The sequence below is a fragment of the Neofelis nebulosa genome, chromosome 14 (genome assembly GCF_028018385.1).
Source record: "Neofelis nebulosa isolate mNeoNeb1 chromosome 14, mNeoNeb1.pri, whole genome shotgun sequence".
Lineage (NCBI taxonomy): Eukaryota > Metazoa > Chordata > Mammalia > Carnivora > Felidae > Neofelis > Neofelis nebulosa.
Window position 1 is genome coordinate 35536268 of NC_080795.1, and position 20332 is coordinate 35556599.

General features: G+C 35.8%; 1 protein-coding gene across 2 annotated transcripts in view; it reads right to left on the reverse strand.

Moving 5' to 3' along the window:
• Nucleotides 1-10036: 10036 nt before the first annotated feature.
• MMP16 (matrix metallopeptidase 16) overlaps nucleotides 10037-20332 on the reverse strand; it is a 313046-nt gene continuing 302750 nt past the window's right edge. The window contains exon 10 of one of the 2 annotated variants that reach the window (XM_058698495.1): nucleotides 10037-10577. In XM_058698495.1, the coding sequence (XP_058554478.1) occupies nucleotides 10495-10577 (83 nt within the window). In that variant the 3' untranslated portion in view covers nucleotides 10037-10494. The remainder of the gene's footprint in view (nucleotides 10578-20332) is intronic. The other variant, XM_058698496.1, reaches the window with a different exon arrangement.

The window sequence follows — 20332 nt, forward strand, 5'->3', positions numbered from 1 at the left end:
AGGAGCTGGAAATGAAACTAATAAATTGATCATGCCTATGTGAGGAAGCATATATAAAATCCCAATGGTAGGGCATTTGGAGAGTTTCCAGGTTGGCAAACTCATCCACATAGGGGCGGTGACACACTGCAGCCCCACAGGGACAGATGATCCTGCACTGGTATACCCAAGTGTTCCCCTGAGTTCTGTGAGCCCTCGAGCAAATCAATCACACACAAAAGGGGCTCATTGGAACTTACCACCTGTAGTAGGTTGGACAGAATCACAGGGGACAACCAGGGCTTGAGACTGGCATCTGAGGTTGAAGAAGGGGGCTGGGGGAGGGGAGGACAAGTTTGTGGGATTGAACCTGTAACCTGTGGGATCTGAGGCTACTACCTCTGGGTAAATTGTGTCGGAATTGTGTTGAATTGTATGCCACCCAGCTGTGTCACAGAGAGTTGCTTGTCGTGGGGGAAAAACCTCCACACATTCAGTAACCAGAAGTGTTCTATGTGCATGTGGTAGTAATATGAAAGTAAAGGAGACACACAGGAAAGGAAGACATGGGAGATGGAAAACTAGGTGGTTTTCTTGTACCCTATCTTATGAAAGTATGAAGAAAAAGTGAGAAAATAAATGTAAAATATGTAATACCAGTGCCCAGCACACAGTAATTGCCCTAAAATGTTAGCTATGAAGGACGCCTGGGTGGCTCAGTCTGTTAAGAGTCTGACTTCAGCTCAGGTCATGATCTCACAGTTTGTGAGTCCAACCTTCGCATTGGGCTCTGTGCTGACAGCTCAGAGCCTGGAGCCTGCTTTGGATTCTGTGTCTCCCTCTCTCTCTCTCTCTGTCCCTCCTCTGCTTCCTCTCTCTCTCTGTCTCTCAAAAATAAATAAAACATTTTTTTAAAATGTTAGCTATGCTACTTATTAACTATGGCCTGTCTACTTTTATTTATATGACCATATCTCCTGCTACCCAACACCACCTTTGCTGGGTTACAGATATCTCTATGACAAGATGCTTCAGTTAGTTTCATGTATTCCATTGCCTTTTACAGAGCTTTGCACATAGTAGATACCATGGGACTATTTATTGTCATAAGTATAAAATATATTATTTAACTATTTAATTTCTTAATGACACTTTAGAATCTTCCTGGATAATTTTCTCAATTATCTAATACACTTCAGTGCTTGTGACCAAGGTAGTAGACTAAAATGATAATACACACACCTTGTACACATCATTATTTAGACTACATTAAATGGGCAATAACTACTGAGGAGAAATAGTGAAAGGTTGCTTTCATAGGTTAGCTGAGAGCTTCCAAACATGATGCAGTGTCTAGTCGCCTCCCCGTTCCAGGATGTCTATATTAGGGGGAGATATTTTGGCAACTTTCAGTGTGCTGGATGAAGAGGTGAGAAAATAGATGAGGTTTGAAATTAAACATGCCAGGAAAAATAATGAAAATTTTAGGGCTTAAAAGTACTGCCTGATAAATTTATTTCAAGCCTATGACCCAGCTGATGGTGTGCTTGGCTTTGAGAGCTGGCTGCCTGTGCCCCGACTTCTCTATAGCCAATGGCCTTACTTGCTCAGGTGAGCTAACAAGAGTTCCTAGGACACTTTCCAATTCCAGCGATCTGACTATACACCATTTCCCATCTTTAATGATGGTGCACTTGACTGTATGACTTTTGTGGGAGATGTTTCAACCTGCTGTTATAATAAAAAGTAAGCAACGTTAATACCTCTGCTTGAATATCGTATTGAAATCGTGGTCTAGTTCACAAATGAAGTGTTCTAGAATTAGGTGTTTGTTTTACTATGAGCAACTATTTGATGACTACATAATTAGTTGGTTACCTTCTCCACTGGCATTCAGTGAACTTCTACAAAACCTCTTAGTTTGTATCTCCTAGGTCAAGGATGCTGATTAGCCATGAATGTTTTGTTTCTTTGGTTTTTATTTTGAGAGATTATGATAGGAAAGGAGACATGGAAAGAGCACAAATATTACATTTTCATTTTGTGGTGGTTTTTCTTTAGTAGTTATTTTCTATAATATACAGTTCTGCTGACAGAACCAATTTTTATTATTTTCATTTGGACTTTTGGCAAAACTCATGAAAATACCAAGCTATATTCTTTAGATTTCATTCAAATAACTTTCTTAGTTCGTTTTAATTCTTCTCTCACTTTTCCAACTTGGTTGACAAAGCCTGTTCTATCAGAACTAAAAATATGCCATTCAGCACCTGGGTCTCATCTTATCTGTTCCTAGCATCATGAGAGAAAATTTAAACTAAATAACATGAAATAGCATTTAACTATATGAGGCCAGCTGTCAAGCTAAACTTTATACATTTTACTGATGAAAAGTGAATTTTTATCCGAAGCAAGAACAGCTGGAACTAGTGCTGTTTTCGCTCTAATAGAGATAAAATCCTATTATAAACAACTCTGGAGGACACTTGAGTTGTGCTGTCTCGATGGGATTTTACTAAAAGTAATACAAGCCTATAAATCATATTCTAGTCTGCACTAATAGAATATGAAAGTGACACATGGAACATGCTTGAATCTCATTAGGAACAAAAGAGCCCAGCACACATCTACTCTACTCTTTTTTCCCCCCTCTAAATGTTTGTTCTCTTGGCTGATTTTTTCGTGGTGGTTTGGGGATTCCTTAGACTTTAGGTTGTGGAATATTTGAGTGGGGAGAACCTAGGTGGAGACAACTGATATTTGATAGCAGAGGAAATAAAGAACAAAGGGCTTAACTTCAAGGGATTGGCTCCTTATCCTTTCCACTGAATAGCAAAGTACTGAATGAAGCATTTTGGTTAGAGCAGGGACTATCATTTAGAGAGGAAATCAGATAAAGTTTAGACCACTCTTTGTAAGGAAACAGTGTAATTACTTTGAGAAAAACACTACTGTTTTCATGGGCAGTCAACCAGGAAGTAGGTCTAATTTGATGAATAAAAATGATTTTGTGCTGATTTTGTTGGAATAGTATTTTACCTGTAGTTTTTCTGGACTTGTCTGAAAAGCAGTTCTTTCTTATCTGCCTAGGTCCTTAAAAACAAAGATACAAGTTCTTTGTCAAGTATGTTTACTTAGCGAGGAATTGATATCATTTGTGCTGATATCCGATTTGTTTTCACCACCTTATTCCACGCATGGGAAAAAGAAGAGGATGTCTGTTCAGTGTACTTATAACCAATTTATTCCTCTTGATCATAGAACTGTTCAAGTTATGTCTAGTGACTTATCTTCTCTGAAACTGCACATCTGGAGAATTGTACCTAGTACTTATACTATAGTACATTGTTAGATCTTAATGTATATTTATTTATTAAGAGAGAAGGTTTTTATATCCTTACCCCTTTTGTTCTATAGTAATATACTCCTCATATTTTTAGCAAAAGTGTTTGCTTAAAATGGAATTTGAGGAGTGGGTTTATTAAGAGGAACACATTCCAAAATTTTTGGGTTTATTTTTGTTTTTTACCTACCATTTAATATGTGCCAGATGGTCTTCATGCATGATCTCACTGAAAGCCCAGAAAACTCTACTGAAGTGTAGGGGAAATTTTGCCACACCAAAATATGTCTCTTTCGCCTGTGGATTATTTTAAGCTGCTTATTACTTTTTTAAGTTTACTTATTTATTTTGAGGCAGAAAAAGAGAGAAAGAGCATGAGCACAAGTGGGGAAGGGGCAGAGAGAGAGGGAGAGAGAGAATCACAAGCAGGCTCCACTCTTGTTAACACAGAGCCCAACATGGGGCTCAGTCCCACGAACTGTGAGATCATGACCTGAGTCTAAATCAACAGTTGGACACTTAACCAACTGAGTCACCCAGGTGCTCCTAGACTGATTGTTTTTAAGAAACAAAAGGCTCAGGAAGAAACTGGCCTTCCCCCTAGCTGCCTAAAAGAATTTGGAAAGAAGATTTGCTCCAGGAAGGTAGCTATCATCATATATATATATATATATATATATATATATATATATATAAACTATATATATATAGTTCATATAACTATATAACTATAGTTAATATGAAGTAGGTGTGGTCTACAGAGAGAAACTTAAAATCTACTAAAATTCCTTTCTATGTCCCATTAATTCTGTTGGTGCAGTAAATATTTATTTACCAAACATTTACTCTTTTTCATTTTCCTATGCTTTGTCTTCCTTTCATTTGAAGTCCCAGGTTACTATATTCTTCTCCTTAGCTCTAGATTTCATATAAGCCTCAATTGCCTGACTGCCTATGGGCCTCATATTCTTTGGGAACCCCTGCATGTATAGAATTAAATTAGATTTTCTTCTGTTGGTTGGTCTCATGTCAATTTAATTCTTAAAACAATCAAAAGAACTTTGAAGGGGAGAGGAAAAGATTTTCTCCCAAACAGAGGTAAGGATTATCGTGCCCATTTTAGAAATAGGAAAAGTGAGGCTCAAAAACATTGTATGGCTTGCCTAAAGTCTCTCTATTCATAAAGGACCAAGTCAAGACTAGTAGTAGAAGCTTCAGTTAGGAGGGAGGGAAAAGAGAGGTAAAGAGGATATTTTCTCCTCTGAGTCCATAATCCATATTGGTGACTTTTCAATGTGTTTCGTGTAATGTATCAACAGGGAATTTCTTGGGCCAGAGTATATGTTTTAGGAGATAATATGAAATAAATTTGCCAAAAAAAAAAAAATAGGTGCAGGAGATTTGGTGAAATGGTGTAATCCAAAGAGTATAAAGGGAAGAAAACATGCATATCAGTTATCTTCTCGCCCACATAAGTTTTCTGAGGTATGGTAGACTGAAAAATGGCCACCCAAAGATATCTACATTCTAATCTCTGGACCTATCAATGTGTTACCTTATATAATAAAAGTGTATTTCCAGATGTGATATGTTAAGGATCTTTAGATGGGGGAGAATATCCTGAATTATCACAGTGGAGCAGATAATCACAAGAACCCTTACAAGAGGGAAACAGCAGGAGGAGAATCAGTGAAAGAGATAGGACCATGTTAAGATGTTAATGTTGAAGATGAAGGAAGGGGCCATGAGCCAAGGGAGGCAGGTAGCCTCTAGAAGCTTGCAGAAGCAAATAATTTTACTTTAGAGCCTCTAAAAGGAACCAACCCAGCTGACATCTTGATTTTAGGAATTCTGACCTTCAGGATTGTAAGAAAATAAATTTGTGTGTTTTTTTAAGCCACTGTTCATGGTAATTTGTTACAGTGGTGAGATAAAACTAATATAGGTAGTTACTACAAAACAACCTTTCTCCACCTTCTTTTGTGAACTGTTAAAAGAAATACAAAACCTAGGTAGGCTTAATTTCTTCACAAGTGTCATATAATCCCAACATCTGTTAAAAGATCTGAAGTTTTTTTGTGATCAACAGATGGAACATCCTGGAAATATTTCAGGGAACTAGAGAGAAGTTACCATGTATGATCTACTTTTCCTTGTTACTGCGGTGCTTGAAACATTGAGTCTTCTATTTATCTAGCTGTAAATGAGAATAAAGCTGTGGCTTGCCTACCTCATAGAAAAGCTGTTTAGCTTCATTTGCTAAAGCTTGTAAAATACTGCGAAGATAATAAACACTAATCTTTATTTAATCAACTAGGCAAGAAGACAATTAAATGAAAGACCAGGAGTGTGCCTGGCAGCACAGTATCTGATGGAGTTCTGTAGCTCAAACCAATGGAGACCTACATTTAAAGTACAGTTTCTATAATCTGCCCTATCAAAGTGATAAATTAAGGTTTAGGGCTTCCAATTCCTTGTTTATCTCAACTACTTAAATTCAATTGCTTTAATTAAAATTGCATTGAGAATGCATTTTCCAATTTAGACTTTCAAAGGCCATTGGGGGCTTTGTTCCATTACATCCTTTTCATGTTATACTGTTTGAATAATCATCACTTAATTTTCTCAACAGTAAAAAGAAATTTTCCTTCTTAAAGGAATAATTATTGTTTCAACTAACAAGTCATACAGCAGATTACAAAATTGGTAGTTGCTAGGTTAGCTGTGGGTAGAGATATTTTATAAACATTTTAGCTCTGATATCTTCTTTACTTTGTTCTTGAAACATGTAGATTATATGCAATATTTTAACATATTGCAATAAACAGACATCCAATTCAATAGAGCAACAAATAGTAAGTACACACTAACAACCAAGTCAATTTAACATTTCCTTGATGACCCCAGAAGTCATATATATATATATATATATATATATATATATGTGTGTGTGTGTGTGTGTGTGTATTTTGAGGGTCATCATAAGTGAGGAGTATAACAGCAGCATCAGAGTACCATCAAATCCAGAAACTGGTCCCACAAGAATAAATTTGGATGGATGTTCGTATAAAAGTCCCACCTATCCATCCCTTACCCCATTATTCTAGACATTGCAAACTACCAAGCCAGAAGAAACCTATTCTACCTTAAGGCCACAAGCAACCTCCCTCCCTCTCACCCTTGTTCTTTCCTTCCTTTTTAAAAATATCCCTTATATTTATTAAAATTATAATTTTATATTAATTATATTAATAATTTCAGACTTGCAGGAAAGAGTCAAAAATAATATAAAGAACACTTATGTACCTTTTATCAAGATTCACAAATTTTTATATTTTGTCCCATTTGCTTGACCATCAATTCTGTTTTGCTCTTTCTCTCTCTTTCTGTCTCTGAACTTTTTGAGAGTTAGGTGGAAGCATCATGCCCCTTTACTTCTAAGTGCTTCATTATATACTCTCTAACTAAAATTATATTCTCTTTGACAAATTATCAAAATCAGGAAATCTAAAAATGATGCCAAGTGTTTTTTCTGTAAACCATAGCTCATACTCATATTTTGTCACATGTCCCAGTAAAATACTTTATAGCTATTATTTTCTACTCCAGGATTAGGCACTGCAATTAGTGGTCATGTCGATTTAGTCTTTTTTACTGGACAGAGGTTTTAGCTTTTCTTTGTTTTGCTTGATCTTGACATTAATGCCAAATGCAGACCAATTTTTTTTGTAAAGGATCCTCCAGTTTGGGTTTTTTGGTTATTTCCTCATCGTTATATTCAGGTTATGGATTTTTGGCAAAAATTCTGTGATGCTCATCTTTCTTAGTGCAACCTATTAGATGGCATGCAATATTTTCCTGATGTTGGTAATGTTAACTTTATCATTTTGTTATTGTGGAATCCACCAGGTTTCTTCACTCAAGAGTTATTGTTTTCCATTTGTAATTAATAAGCAGTTTGTGAGGAGATAACTTCAGACTATATAAATATTTTGCATCCATAAAACTTTAATCCACCAATTTTTTAATCCATTGATGATTTTCTAACTCTTTCTATATTTATTGGCTACCATTATACTATAGGGAAGAATGTTCCCTTCTGTCGCATTTATTTATGTATTCATTATATATTTACATCAGTACAAACCCATAGATTTGTATTTTAGTGTGTTATATATGACCCATTACTATATATTCTTTGATACACAAATTTTTCCAGATTTGACTACCTTGACCACTTGAACCCTCCTTCAAGATGATTCCTTTGTCCTTTAGACATGACCCCATTTCTTTTGAAACACTTCCTTACTTTCTGGCACACCAAGATATTCCAGGTACTTTTTGTATTGTATTTTCCCTGACTCATCCCCAGAATCAGCCTTCTCTCTAATGAGCCATGGTTCATTTTAGTGAACAATGGTATTTAAGAGCCAAGATTTGAGTGCCATATTTTTGCTTATTGCTGCTAGCACGTCATTGATTTCAGGCCCTCTCAATTAACACAACTAGGATATATGTATATGTATATACATATATATCCTCATATCTAAATGTATTTTCATCTATGTCTATCTGTAATTTTATATTAAAAACCATGAATTTATGTGCATAACTTAATCTAACCACCCACACACATTCTTTTTCCAGAGATGCCAGCTATTAACTAAAGAAAATCGAACTGGATTCCAGACTTCTCTGATCTAAAAATCTTATTCAAACCCACTGAAATTAAACTTATTGTTCAAGCCTCATCCTCTCTATAAATACAACTTCCACTTTCTTCTCCCCAATCACTTATACAAATTGAATGTTCCCCCATCACTATTCATTCTTTCTTAAGGAGATGGTTAAAACACAGGTTACTTTATGCATCCATATTTGACAAAGGATTACAGTTCATGTTATTTTCTAGATCTTGAAAAATGGCTTGCGATATACTTTTTTATTCATTTTTTGGCCCTGATGAGAGGCACAGTTAGCAAATTCAGAACTGGATTCTCTCTCCAGTCAACTTGTCACAACTCTGAAGTGATGTTACAGAGCATCCTTTTCACATATATTAATTTGGTGACTTCCTTTACTTTCGGTAGACCAAATATGTTCTTTTCTGAAACATGAACTATATAACTAGAATAAATAGACATCCTGTTGTTTCTCCTGTTTTCATTTCATCTACAGCACACCAGAATTTTTTTTTCCATACCTGTTTTGAGAAAACTTTCATTGGACTAATTGAATCAAGCAGCATCTATGGCTTACTGTTTCTTTAAATCCTGGAAAGACTGAAAAAAAAATCAGGAATAAACATGAAATTTTCATCATAGTGTCCTTCCAACACATGCACATTATTTGTGGAACTTCCAGAGGTTCTCTAAGGTGCCTGGAGTCTTCCCGTTGATGTTGTCCTAATTGTGCAAATTATCAATGCGACTCAGTGTTTGCATCCAGATGAAGCCTTTCATCACTATTGGTCTTATTTGCTTAGGAGCTTGTTACAAGTGTGTTTTTGAGTCCAACACTGGCAAAGCCTTCCAGAATAACTCTGAGGAAATAAAGACTATGAGTACAGAAAAGTCAAGTTGAAACTGATTAAATAAGGTTGTTAAAGAAAGAAATGCATAGTTTTGTTCACTGTCATGAAGCTACAGCATAGTACATAAACCCTTCCCATCACCACAGTGAGCAATGGAGAAAAATTAAATAAATTTCCAATATTTATAATATCAGATATCAAAAGTATGGCCACTCTTTAGTTTTAGCAAAGTCCATGAGATTGAAATATCAATAGCTCTTCTTTTCAGCATTGATTGTAATACTATGTAATATACTATGAAAATATAATCAAAATAGTTACTGCTTTATTAGTTTCTGTGTCTGTGATTAAAAGTCTAATTTTAAAAATAATTTTAAAGTTATTTGTAAGGAATTTAATTTTTAAAATAAGAACGGTTTTTGAATGGGCGTGAGAGTCAGAGATCAGTTTCTCCTGAGTTAGAGACTAGAAATACTCTCCTCTGTAGAATGTATTAGTTATTTTTCCTTAAAAAATATTTTTGATCCAGGCAAATGATATGATCAGAGTGGATAGAGCCTTGACAACAATTTCATTAACAGTGTAATTAGCAGCAGTGTTTAATTTATGCATGTAATTCATACACGTGGTCTTGGAATGGTTAAATTGCAAAACCACAGAAAGAAAGAAGGTGGAAAACATCTGATTGTGAAACACAAGATATACCAGACAATGATTTCTTCATGGGAAGAATTTTACTTGAAAGACAACACAGACATTGTTCTCTTCCAGTCCTAAAGCTAGAGCACTCTTATATAAACCCTTCCCATCATCACAATAAACAACAGACAGAAAAATTATTCTGAGATCTGACTTGAAGCAGGCATTTTACAGAGCTTATAAGTCTGCATCCCAGGCATCTCATGGAACTTTAGGATAGAAAATAGGAAAAGTAGTAATGATAAACATACAGGATATTTAAGAAGAAACTATTAACATTTGCAAGGAGACAGGGTGAGAAAGAGGGAGATCTTAAGAATTCTTTTTTTTAAATTTTTTTTTTAATGTTTATTCATTTTTGAGAGACAGAGAGCATGAGCAGAGAAGGGGCAGAGAGAGAGGGAGACACAGAATCTGAAGCAGGCTCCAGGATCTGAGCTGTCAGCCCAGAGCCCGACGTGGGGCTCGAACTCACAAGCTGCGAGATCATGACCTGAGCCAAAGTCGGACGCTCAACCAACTGAGCCACCCAGGCGCCCCGAGATCTCAAGCATTCTAAGACAAGGAAAAGACTATTGGTTACATCCATCATGACCACAGAGTTAACCAAGAACTGGATCAGTGGACAACGTAGAATAACACAACAGTGAATGTGTAAGAGCATTCAGGTCCAGATGGCATGGAATGGTCCTTTAGTTGTTTCCAGCCTTATTCTTCCACCTGGGCAATAGAGTCTCTGCACTAGGCTCCTGCTTTCTGAATTCTTCTGACTGTATTCTTCTTCACAACGTGTGGAGTCCACAGGACTGAGCAGGGGTGTCCATCCAGAGAAGACACGATCACATGCTCTGGCACTTGGAACCTGGAATTCTCTGCCCAAAGTTCTGAACCTGCTTCCGTAGCTTGTATGGGTCTATCCTTTTTAGAGTAGAATGTGTCATCAGAGTACATAAGAAGTAACCATCAGTTTGGAGGCTGGTGGAAGGAGCTTGGGTGTGTGGCTCCTTGAGATGCAGGATAGAGCTGAGGATAAAAAGAGAAATTGGGCAGTCATGGGGGTGCATGCATGTGTCGGTTCTCCTCCTGCTACTCCAAAGTGACTTTGAATATTCCAGTTCAGTAATTTTATTTTACAATTGGGGAACTAAGGCCCAGAATGACATCATTCAATACTAACTGATAACTTGTCCTTCACCAAGATAATAGTAATTTAGTTGGCCTGAAAAATAGCTCTTAATAAGTGCTCAAATTTTCAAAAAAGTGATTTTCAAAATTTTTGGTTCATACATGTGTTCTGTTTTTGAGGTCGGATATGTGTCAATTATCCAAATACTGACATGTTCAGGAGATATACAGACTTCTGCATTTTAAGCTAAGCTGGTTGATAGCTGAGAGCTTTGAAACTGAATACAACCTGTAAGCCTGTGGTTTGAAAGGCAGGATGAGAAGGTGTGCTGGCAAGTGAGCTGGGGGAGAGCCAAAAAATTTGCCTACTAGACAGTTTTGCCTAAGGCCAATAATATGTGCAGGAAAATGCTGACTGGAATAAAAGTGGCCCCGTTGTTGAAACTGCAGCATAAAACATGCTTTGTGGCAAACAGGAAGTGACAAAAATAACTACCTTTCAACACAAGCAGCAGATTTAAATGGTTCACAATGAATTTTTCATCTATCAATTATATTGCAAACTAGAAAGTCATGGATAACAAGGATGCTTCCGTATGTCACTTCAGGGGACTGTTTAAAAATAGAAGACTGCCGGAAAACAGGAGAAGCATAATCAATACTGTGATTAATGGCAGTAATTTCACATAAACATCTGGGCAATTAAAAATGCTCTTTAGGAGGTGTTTCGCATGCAACTGGTGAAGGAATGAATGAGTTTCAAATCAAACATCACTGTCAGTGTATTGAATAATTCACAGCCACAAACACATTCAAATTGGAACAGTTCCAGCTGTCAAATCTATAAGAAAAAGTCTTATTTAGAAGAAAATACACTCTGGATCACTTTTTCATTCTGCAATCCTTGTTCATTAAATTAAAAACACCCTGCCAAATATGTACACACAGGTGTAGTAGCTATTGTGTCCCCAAATATTGGCTTGGCATTATGGGAAATGATGGGACTGTGTCAAATGACCCCTGCTCCCAGGAAAGTTAAGATTCGTGTTGGCTAAGCGATTAATATTCTCAGGAAAGGATTAGCCAGCAATAGCAAATGACTGTGTATCTAAACTTTGGCCAAACATCAAAAATATTTGAAGTGTCTGTTAAATTTAATTCAGTAAGCCTGAGGTGGAAGTCAGGAATCTCTATGGCCACTCAGTACCTTAAATGTTCATGATAATTCAGTTTTTGAGAAACACTGCTGTACTGTAAGAAAAGATGATATGAAATCAATCTCTAGAATGTGCGATTTACGAGATGAAACTATTTTACCCCAAAATGGCCCCCAAAGGAACTGTCTTATTAACAGCTTATTAACAGCTCTTATCCATGTTATCATATAAATGTTTGTCTTTTCATGAAGCCCTGTCATTTTAATAATCCTCTCATTTCAGTCATCTGTAGAATCCTGGAACAGACAAGGACTAGTAAGACAATAATTTTTATAGATGGAGAACCAAAGGATCAGGGATATGACTTGCCCGGTTCCCAAAATTTAGTGATTCACTGGACTCCTATCCAGCTCTACTCACCACACTGTGCTACCTCTCTCAATGAAAAGTGAGAAAACATGAAAGGGGTATGATTAGTTCAAATATTTTAGTAGCTTTGCTTCTAGTTTAAAAACGTGGGTATCTCCTGAGAAGCCAGCTGACGTTACATCTCTCACATTGTTCAAGAAAAAAAAAGTTCTTACAGCTAAAGTATCATAATATTTTATAGTAAAAAAAAATCAAACCATGAGTAATGTCATTCGTTAAGTGGATACTCATTTTAGTAAGGAGAAAGCACTGTTGTGAAAATGGCTACTGTGTTTCCAAAAACTGAGCCGATGAAGAATGTCCACTGATAAATTGGTTATTGTGATTCCAATCTTGTCCCCTTCAACTCCCAGATCATCCAGTGAAACTATTAGCCACAATTTATGCATCAGTGTAGATGAGCCTCTTCCAGCAGTGAGAATTTATCACTCGAAGAATTTCTTTTCCCCATACTCCTTCAGAGCCACTCCTGAGTTGGACTCTGACACTGCAACAGTTCCCTTCTGTTGGTGTCAGCATTTCAAGTAACCAATACGACAAGCTGGAAATTTTTCCTCCTGTTCACTGCCATAACTTGAGGGAGGGGTGACTTTGCAGCAGGTATAGGTAATTTGGGAATGTGTATGACTGTTTCATGCAGCTTGTGCATTCATGACCTTCTTGGACCTTATCCAGAACCTACCACTTCCACCTGATAATGGAGCCTTATTGGTGTGCTTAACTTTTTGGCATGGTGCATCAGATTTTCAGTTCATGGAAAGAGCCAGTACTCATTCGTGGTTGGCAGTTTAATATCTAATACAGCACAGTAACAAGTCAATAATTACTTTTCAAAATGAGAAAAGTTATTTGGTTAAAAGTGCATGATTCTTGTTAACAGAGCTCTGAAGATTTCTCTTCTCACAGATTGCTGTATGTTGAACCTACCAAAGACAGTTTGAACATACATAGATACACTGAGTAATAATAGCCAGATAGCAAATTGTTTATACTGTGGACAAATACCTCTTTCTCTGAGCCCCATTCAAATGTAGCTGTCTTAGATTATCGAGTAAATGAGTTAAAGAGCCATATCCAAAATAGTTCATGTGCCTCTTTCTTGCTGGTAGTATCTATAAGGTAGCGCAGCTTATTAATAATTTATCATTGTTAATTTATAGAGAATGTTCTGATGTGCCCTGAGTAATTAGACATCTAGAAATTTCTTTGGGTAGGGCAGACCTCTTTGTCCCGTTTTGGTCTTCCGTATGCTGACATGTATGCATTTGCATCTTCAGGCTGTTCTATCAGCATGCTGTCATCAGTGCAGTTGGCAAGCAAGAATTCTATGTAAGGGTAAGAACGATTTATTTTCCTTCAAACTAAATTATAACACAGATTTGACATAACATGGTGGCAATATGGCAAAGGTGTGCTGCTATCCTGGCCAAGTGGGACAACTGAATCTGATATTCTGTACTAATTGGAATAAACAAACAACAATCATCTGTTAGATCAGTAGCCGCAAGTTAAGTGACAGGGACTATACAGTTTATTCCAGTAGAGAGATTACATCTGGAATACCCATGGCAATTTAAATCACCATCTGATTATCATTATGACAATCCACCATAATTCTCCAAAACCCATTCATATGCTTCACTGGCTAAGGCAGAATATTGAATGGTTATGTGGTAGCAATAATAGTCTGAATTTTTCAAATCTTTGATGACAGCTCTGGTTTTTTTAATGAATTATTCCAAACATGTCGTTTTAAATTTTGTATGAATAGGGAACTCTGGGAGTTTCCACTGGGTTCTACTTATTACAGTCACTCTTCACTTAGATGGATACCCAAAAAAAGACTACTAGATACTAAAGGGAATATTCCCAATTCATTAGGTAAATAACAATAGCATGTGTTGGGATCCTGTTGGGACTACCTTGAACCAAAACCTCTCTCTATACATCACCTGCCTAGAAGACCAGAGTTACTAGGAATTAGAGTTAGAGCAACATCAGTGTCAAAATATCCATGAAACGGGGCGCCTGGGTGGCTCAGTCGGTTGAGCGGCTGGCTTTGGCTCAGGTCATGATCTCATGGTCCATGAGTTCGAGCCCTGTGTCAGGCTCTGTGCTGACAACTTAGAGCCTGGAGCCTGTTTCAGATTCTGTGTCTCCCTCTTTCTGACCGTCCCCTGTTCATGCTCTGTCTCTCTCTGTCTCAAAAATAAATAAACGTTAAAAAAATTAAAAAAAAATATCCATGAAGACTTGCTATTTATCTTACTCTAGAACATGTTTATCCTGAGAAATGGCCTTTATGAAAGGGAAAGGGAAAGATTCACTGTGACAATTGTGATAATAATGAAAAATTCTCCCTCAAGGGTAAGCAGATATTCATTTTGGAGAGCCTGGGTGGCTCAGCTGGTTGAATGTCCAACTTTTGATTTCGACTCAGGTCATGATCTTATGATTCATGAGATCAAGGCCTGCATTGATCTCTGTGGTGACAGCACAGAGCCTGTTTGGGATTCTGTTTCTCCTTCTCTCTCTGCCCTCTTGTCTCTCAAAATTAATAAACATTTTTTTTTAAAGGAGAGCTTCATTTTTATTGCAATAGATGTTGACTCTGAACTGATTCAGGTCTGATAGCTGATTCAGGTCAACTGAGAAAACTCTAGATCTCTAGTGAGGCTTTATTCAGGCCTCTGTTTACCAGATTTTTTATTTTTATCAATTCTACAATTCAGATAGAACTTTATGGGATGTTCTTTATTTTGGTCTCTGGGGCTTTTATGACTAAATACCTACCTCTAAAGATCCACTGATTGTAATGGTAACCACATACCCCTTTTGACTCTAGATGCTTCTAGTGATCAGTTATTGTTACTTGTGCTTTTCTATTCTTGGAAACTATCACTCAAATAATAATAGAATCCTCATTGAAATAGTAAATGCTTTTCATCTATAGTTTCTGTTACTAGCTTTCCCACTTAGCAGAGAACAACCACTAAAAAGTTCTTTCAAAGTGGATGATGCTCCTCTCCCCATCACAGAGACTGCCTTCTTGGCCTTTATCTGGGAGTCTGGTTGTGTGTGGCTGAGTGAGTTACATGTTATATATCCACCGAACATTCCATCTCACTCAGTCTTTGGATCCTTCTTCTTTTTCATACAAAGGAATTTTTGGCATCTCATCATCAATTATGTGAACCGATTTTGATTACAATTGTACAATATTCTCTGCTGTTTGACCTAGCTCATTTGTTACAGAACCTCTAGTAATTAAACCATATTGGTAAAGTTAGCCAATTAAAAAATGTGTTATCCCTTTTGGTCTGGGAACTTCAGAATCCATTCCCATACATATTCCACAGAACCTGGATGACATAAATTAGCTACATTTTGTAGCATTGGTAAGTAAGCTGTTTCCTCCTGTGTTTGACATTATAATTCATTCTTCCTCAGCGTATATTGGAATATGACTCTAGCTTTTAGAACTGGAGACAACTAAGGGGGGAAAGGAAATACTTAAGTTCATAATAGATTGGAAATTTATGAATACTCTTAATACCATAAATCACCCAATTTCAATGACTATAGTTCTGTTCTTTATCAAAAACCCAGACCCTCCATTTTATATATCTAATGAAGCTGTGAATTAATGAATATTGAAATTTGGCATCATACTGGATCAAACAAAGGTTTTATTTTAGTTCACTCAAACCTGTGGTTGCAAAGTTAAAAAGTTCATAAGAAGTCCTAAGTTTTCAGTAAATGCTTAAACCAAGAAAATATGAATTTAACTTATAATTTTCTTTAAGTTTTCACATGTTATTAGAAATAATATCTTTATGCATTGCTACTATGCGGTAGCAGTAGCAACAGGGTCTTCTGAAGCCTTGCCTTCAGTTGTACTTTATTCCAGGTGACGTAGGTGATAATTTGATTGTTTTGCCTCCATCTTTCATTAGGTATCAAAAATATACCACTTTAAAATAATTTTCACCATTCATTGTCTAATAAGGATAGATATATCATTTCTGATTCTTCTCTCTCACTAAGTTTCCACTGCCGACAACTTTTTAGTCAAAGGTCTTAGTTGTATGCCCAAGAAATCCACTGTAGAGAAATAAACAGCAATACAATAGTAGGGAACTTTAATACCCAACTTACATCGATGGACAGATCATCCAGACAGAAAATCAATAAAGAAACATCAGCCTTAAATGACATGTTAGACCACATGGACTTAACAGACATTTAAAGAACATTTTATCCAAAAGCAACAGAATAGATATTCTTCTCAAGTACACATGGAATGTTTTTCAAGATTATATGTTAGGGCACAGATCAAGTCTTAATAAATTTTAAAAGATTGAAATCATATCCAGCATCTCTTCTGACCACAATTGTATGAAACAAAAACTTAATTATATGAAGAAACTGGAAAATTCACAAATATGTAGAGACATAAAAAAAAAATGCTACCAAATAGCAAAATAGACCAAAGAAGATATTCAAAGAGGACTCAAAAATATTCCTGATACAAATGAAAATGGAAATTTAACACACCAAAATTTATGGAATGCAAACACAGTTTAAGAGGGAAGTTCATGCCTATGTCGAAAAACAAGAAAAGTCTTGAATAAGCAAATTAACTTTACACCTGAATGAACTAGAAAAAGAACAAATGAAACCCAAAGTTAGTAGAAAGAAGGGAATAACAAAGAACAGAAATAAATGAAATAGAGACTAAAAAGAGAGTGGAAAAAAATCAGTGAAACTAAGAGCCTGTTCTTTGAAAAACAAAATTGACAAACATTTAGCTACACAAATCAAGAAAAGGAAATAACTCAGATAAATGAAATCAGAAATGAAAGAGGAGATATTATGACTGATACAACAGAAATAAGAGACTGTAATAAATAATTATATAACGACAAACTGGACAATCTAGAAGAAATGGATATGTGTTTAGAAATATAGAACCTACCAAGACTGAATCATTATAAAATAGAAAATCTGAACAGACCAAAGTCCAGGACCAGACTCCATGGCTTCATTGGTTAGTTCTACCAAACATTCAAAGAAATAATACCAGTTCTTCTCAAACTATTTCAAAAAATAAGCATGGGTGTGGGGGACCTCTTCCAATTACATTTTTATGAGTCTAGCATTAACCTAACACCAGAACTAGACAAGGACACCACAAAAAAAAAAAGAAAGAAAAAAGAAAAAAGAAAAGAAAATTATAGGCCAATATCACTGATGAACACAGATGCAAAAATCCACAACAAAATATTTACAAAGTGAATTCCACAATACATATTAAAAGAATCATACACCACAATGAAATGGAATTTACTCCAGGGAGGCAAGAATGGTTAACTTCTGCAAATAAATATGATACACCACATTAAAAAAAAAGGATAAAAATCAAATGACAATTTCAATAAAAGCAGAAAAAGTGTTTGACAAAATTCAAAATCCATTTATGAAAAAAAAACTCTTCAAAAAATGGGTGTTGAGGAAATGTACCTTCACATAATGAGAGGCTTGTATGACAAGCCCACAGTCAACATCATACTCAATGGTGAAAAGTTGAAAGATTTTCTTTTACGATAAGGAACAAGACAAGAATGTCCACTGTTGCCAATTATTTTTAATACGGTATTGGAAGTTCTAGCCAGAGCAATGAGACAAGAAAAAGAAAAAACATGCAAATTGGAAAGGAAGAAGTAAAACTGTTACTGTTTGCAGATGACATGATACTATATATAGACTAAAGACTCCATCAAAAAAAACTATTGGAACTAATAAATTGAGCAAAGTTGTAGGATACAAAATCAATTCACAAAAATTTGTTGCATTTGTTTACACTAATAACTATCAGAGAAATTAAGAAAATAATCCCATACAATTGCATTAAAAAATATCCTGACAATATAACAATGTAAAAACATACATATTGAAAACCAGAAGACACTAATAAAATAAATTGAAGAACACACAAATAAATGGAAATATATTCTGTGCTCATGGATTGTAAGAATTAATATTGTTAAAGTGTCAGTATTACGCAAAGCAAACTACAGATCCAATGCAATCCCTGTGGAAATTCTAATGACATTTTCCAAGGAAATAGAATAATCTTTTTTTTTTTTTTTTCAACGTTTATTTATTTTTGGGACAGAGAGAGACAGAGCATGAACGGGGGAGGGACAGAGAGAGAGGGAGACACAGAATCGGAAACAGGCTCCAGGCTCCGAGCCATCAGCCCAGAGCCCGACGCGGGGCTCGAACTCACGGACCGCGAGATCGTGACCTGGCTGAAGTCGGACGCTTAACCGACTGCGCCACCCAGGCGCCCCGGAAATAGAATAATCTTAAAATTTGTACACACACACACACACACACACACATACACACACATATACATTCTGGAATATTAGTCATAAAAAAGAATGAACTCTTGCCATCTGTGACATGGATGGACCTCAAAGGCGTTATGCTAAGGGAAATAAGTTGGACAGGAAACGACAAATATCAAATGATCTCTCTTATTTGTGGAATCTGAAAAACACACAAATTAAAAAAAACAAACTCACAGATACAGAGAACAAATTAGTGGTTGCAAGAGGCAGGGAGTGAGGGGTTGGAGAAATGGGTGAACTGGTTTTTTTTTTTATTTGTTTGTTTGCTTTGGATTAAATAAACTAAATAAGAATGGAAAAAATAAAACAATGCTGCCTGATTTTAGCCAAAAACAAGTGCATTAAAAGGGTAGTGGGTAGCTGATAGAATCACCAGGTAGGCTAGGCAAAAAAGATTTAGAGGCATCAAATCCCTTCATGATCTAGCACTTGCCAAAATCTTTGAACTTATCTTTTATAATTCTCCTTCATGTAAATTGGGCTCCAGTTCCAGAATAATTCATTTTCCCAAATGTGTTATGCTCTCTTAACACTTGTGCTCCTTTCTATAAATTGTAACATTTGCCTAAAATACTACTTTCCTGTTGTTTACTTGTTAACCTACCTTTTTTTTTTCATGCATTACTCTTTTTATAAAATCTTCCATGATAACCCCAAGCAGAGTCACCGTCTGGTTCTCTCATGATTTTTTGTACCCATAATATTATAATATTTTTCCTATTATCTATCATATTTTATGTTATGTTACATTGTGCTATGTATATTATGCTTTATGTTAACTACAGTGAGGTAAAATAATTTAGGCAAATTTGACTCCCCTACTTTAGTCATCTTATCCTCTGTCGTAGGTAATATTTAAAATGTGGTAAAGATTTAATACCGAATGAACAAATGAACCAATAATTTTTTTTTTCAGAAAGAGTAATTTATAATTTCACTGAAATACCATTATATTGACATATAACATGTTAAAAAGTTATATGTATTTCTTTAGAGCCTGCAACAATTTCTGTCAGATCTTAAATCTTACCTATTTCTTCAGGATTCTTACTTTCTGGTAGGGCAGATGACCTAGAGTTGGTTGAAATCCTGGTCCAATTTAATTTTACTGACTGTTACTTACCCCACTGACCCTTCCTTTGAAGAATATTTTTCACACTCAATAAAATGAAATATCTACCTTTTCTAAACTGTCATCATCCAAAAACATTTGACCAGATATCTTCCTAAGGCAAGAGTCAAGTGTCCTTGAAAAGCAGTTGCCAAGATTTTCATTAGTCCCCTTTTTCTCTGCCAAGTGAGGGGACTACAAGTGCTGTAACAGAAGGGTGGAGAATGTAAGGAAGATCAAAGACAAAGGGGACTGTGTTGGGAAGTGGGTGAAAGGAAAACAGCCATAGAATGAATATGATTAACGTCCAGAGACAAAGGAAAAACAGTGGAGTCATGGTCAGGGCACCCTTATGTTCTTGCAGATTTTGGACTTGTTGACCACAGATAGTTTTTGTGCTTTAATTTAAACTAATTATCAGATTAATACAGTTAGGTCTTTTAAAGCATAATTTAATGCTAAAATAATACTATAAAAATACTATAATTTTTTTTACTATAGTAAAAAATCCTATTAAAAATGCTAAAATAATACTAT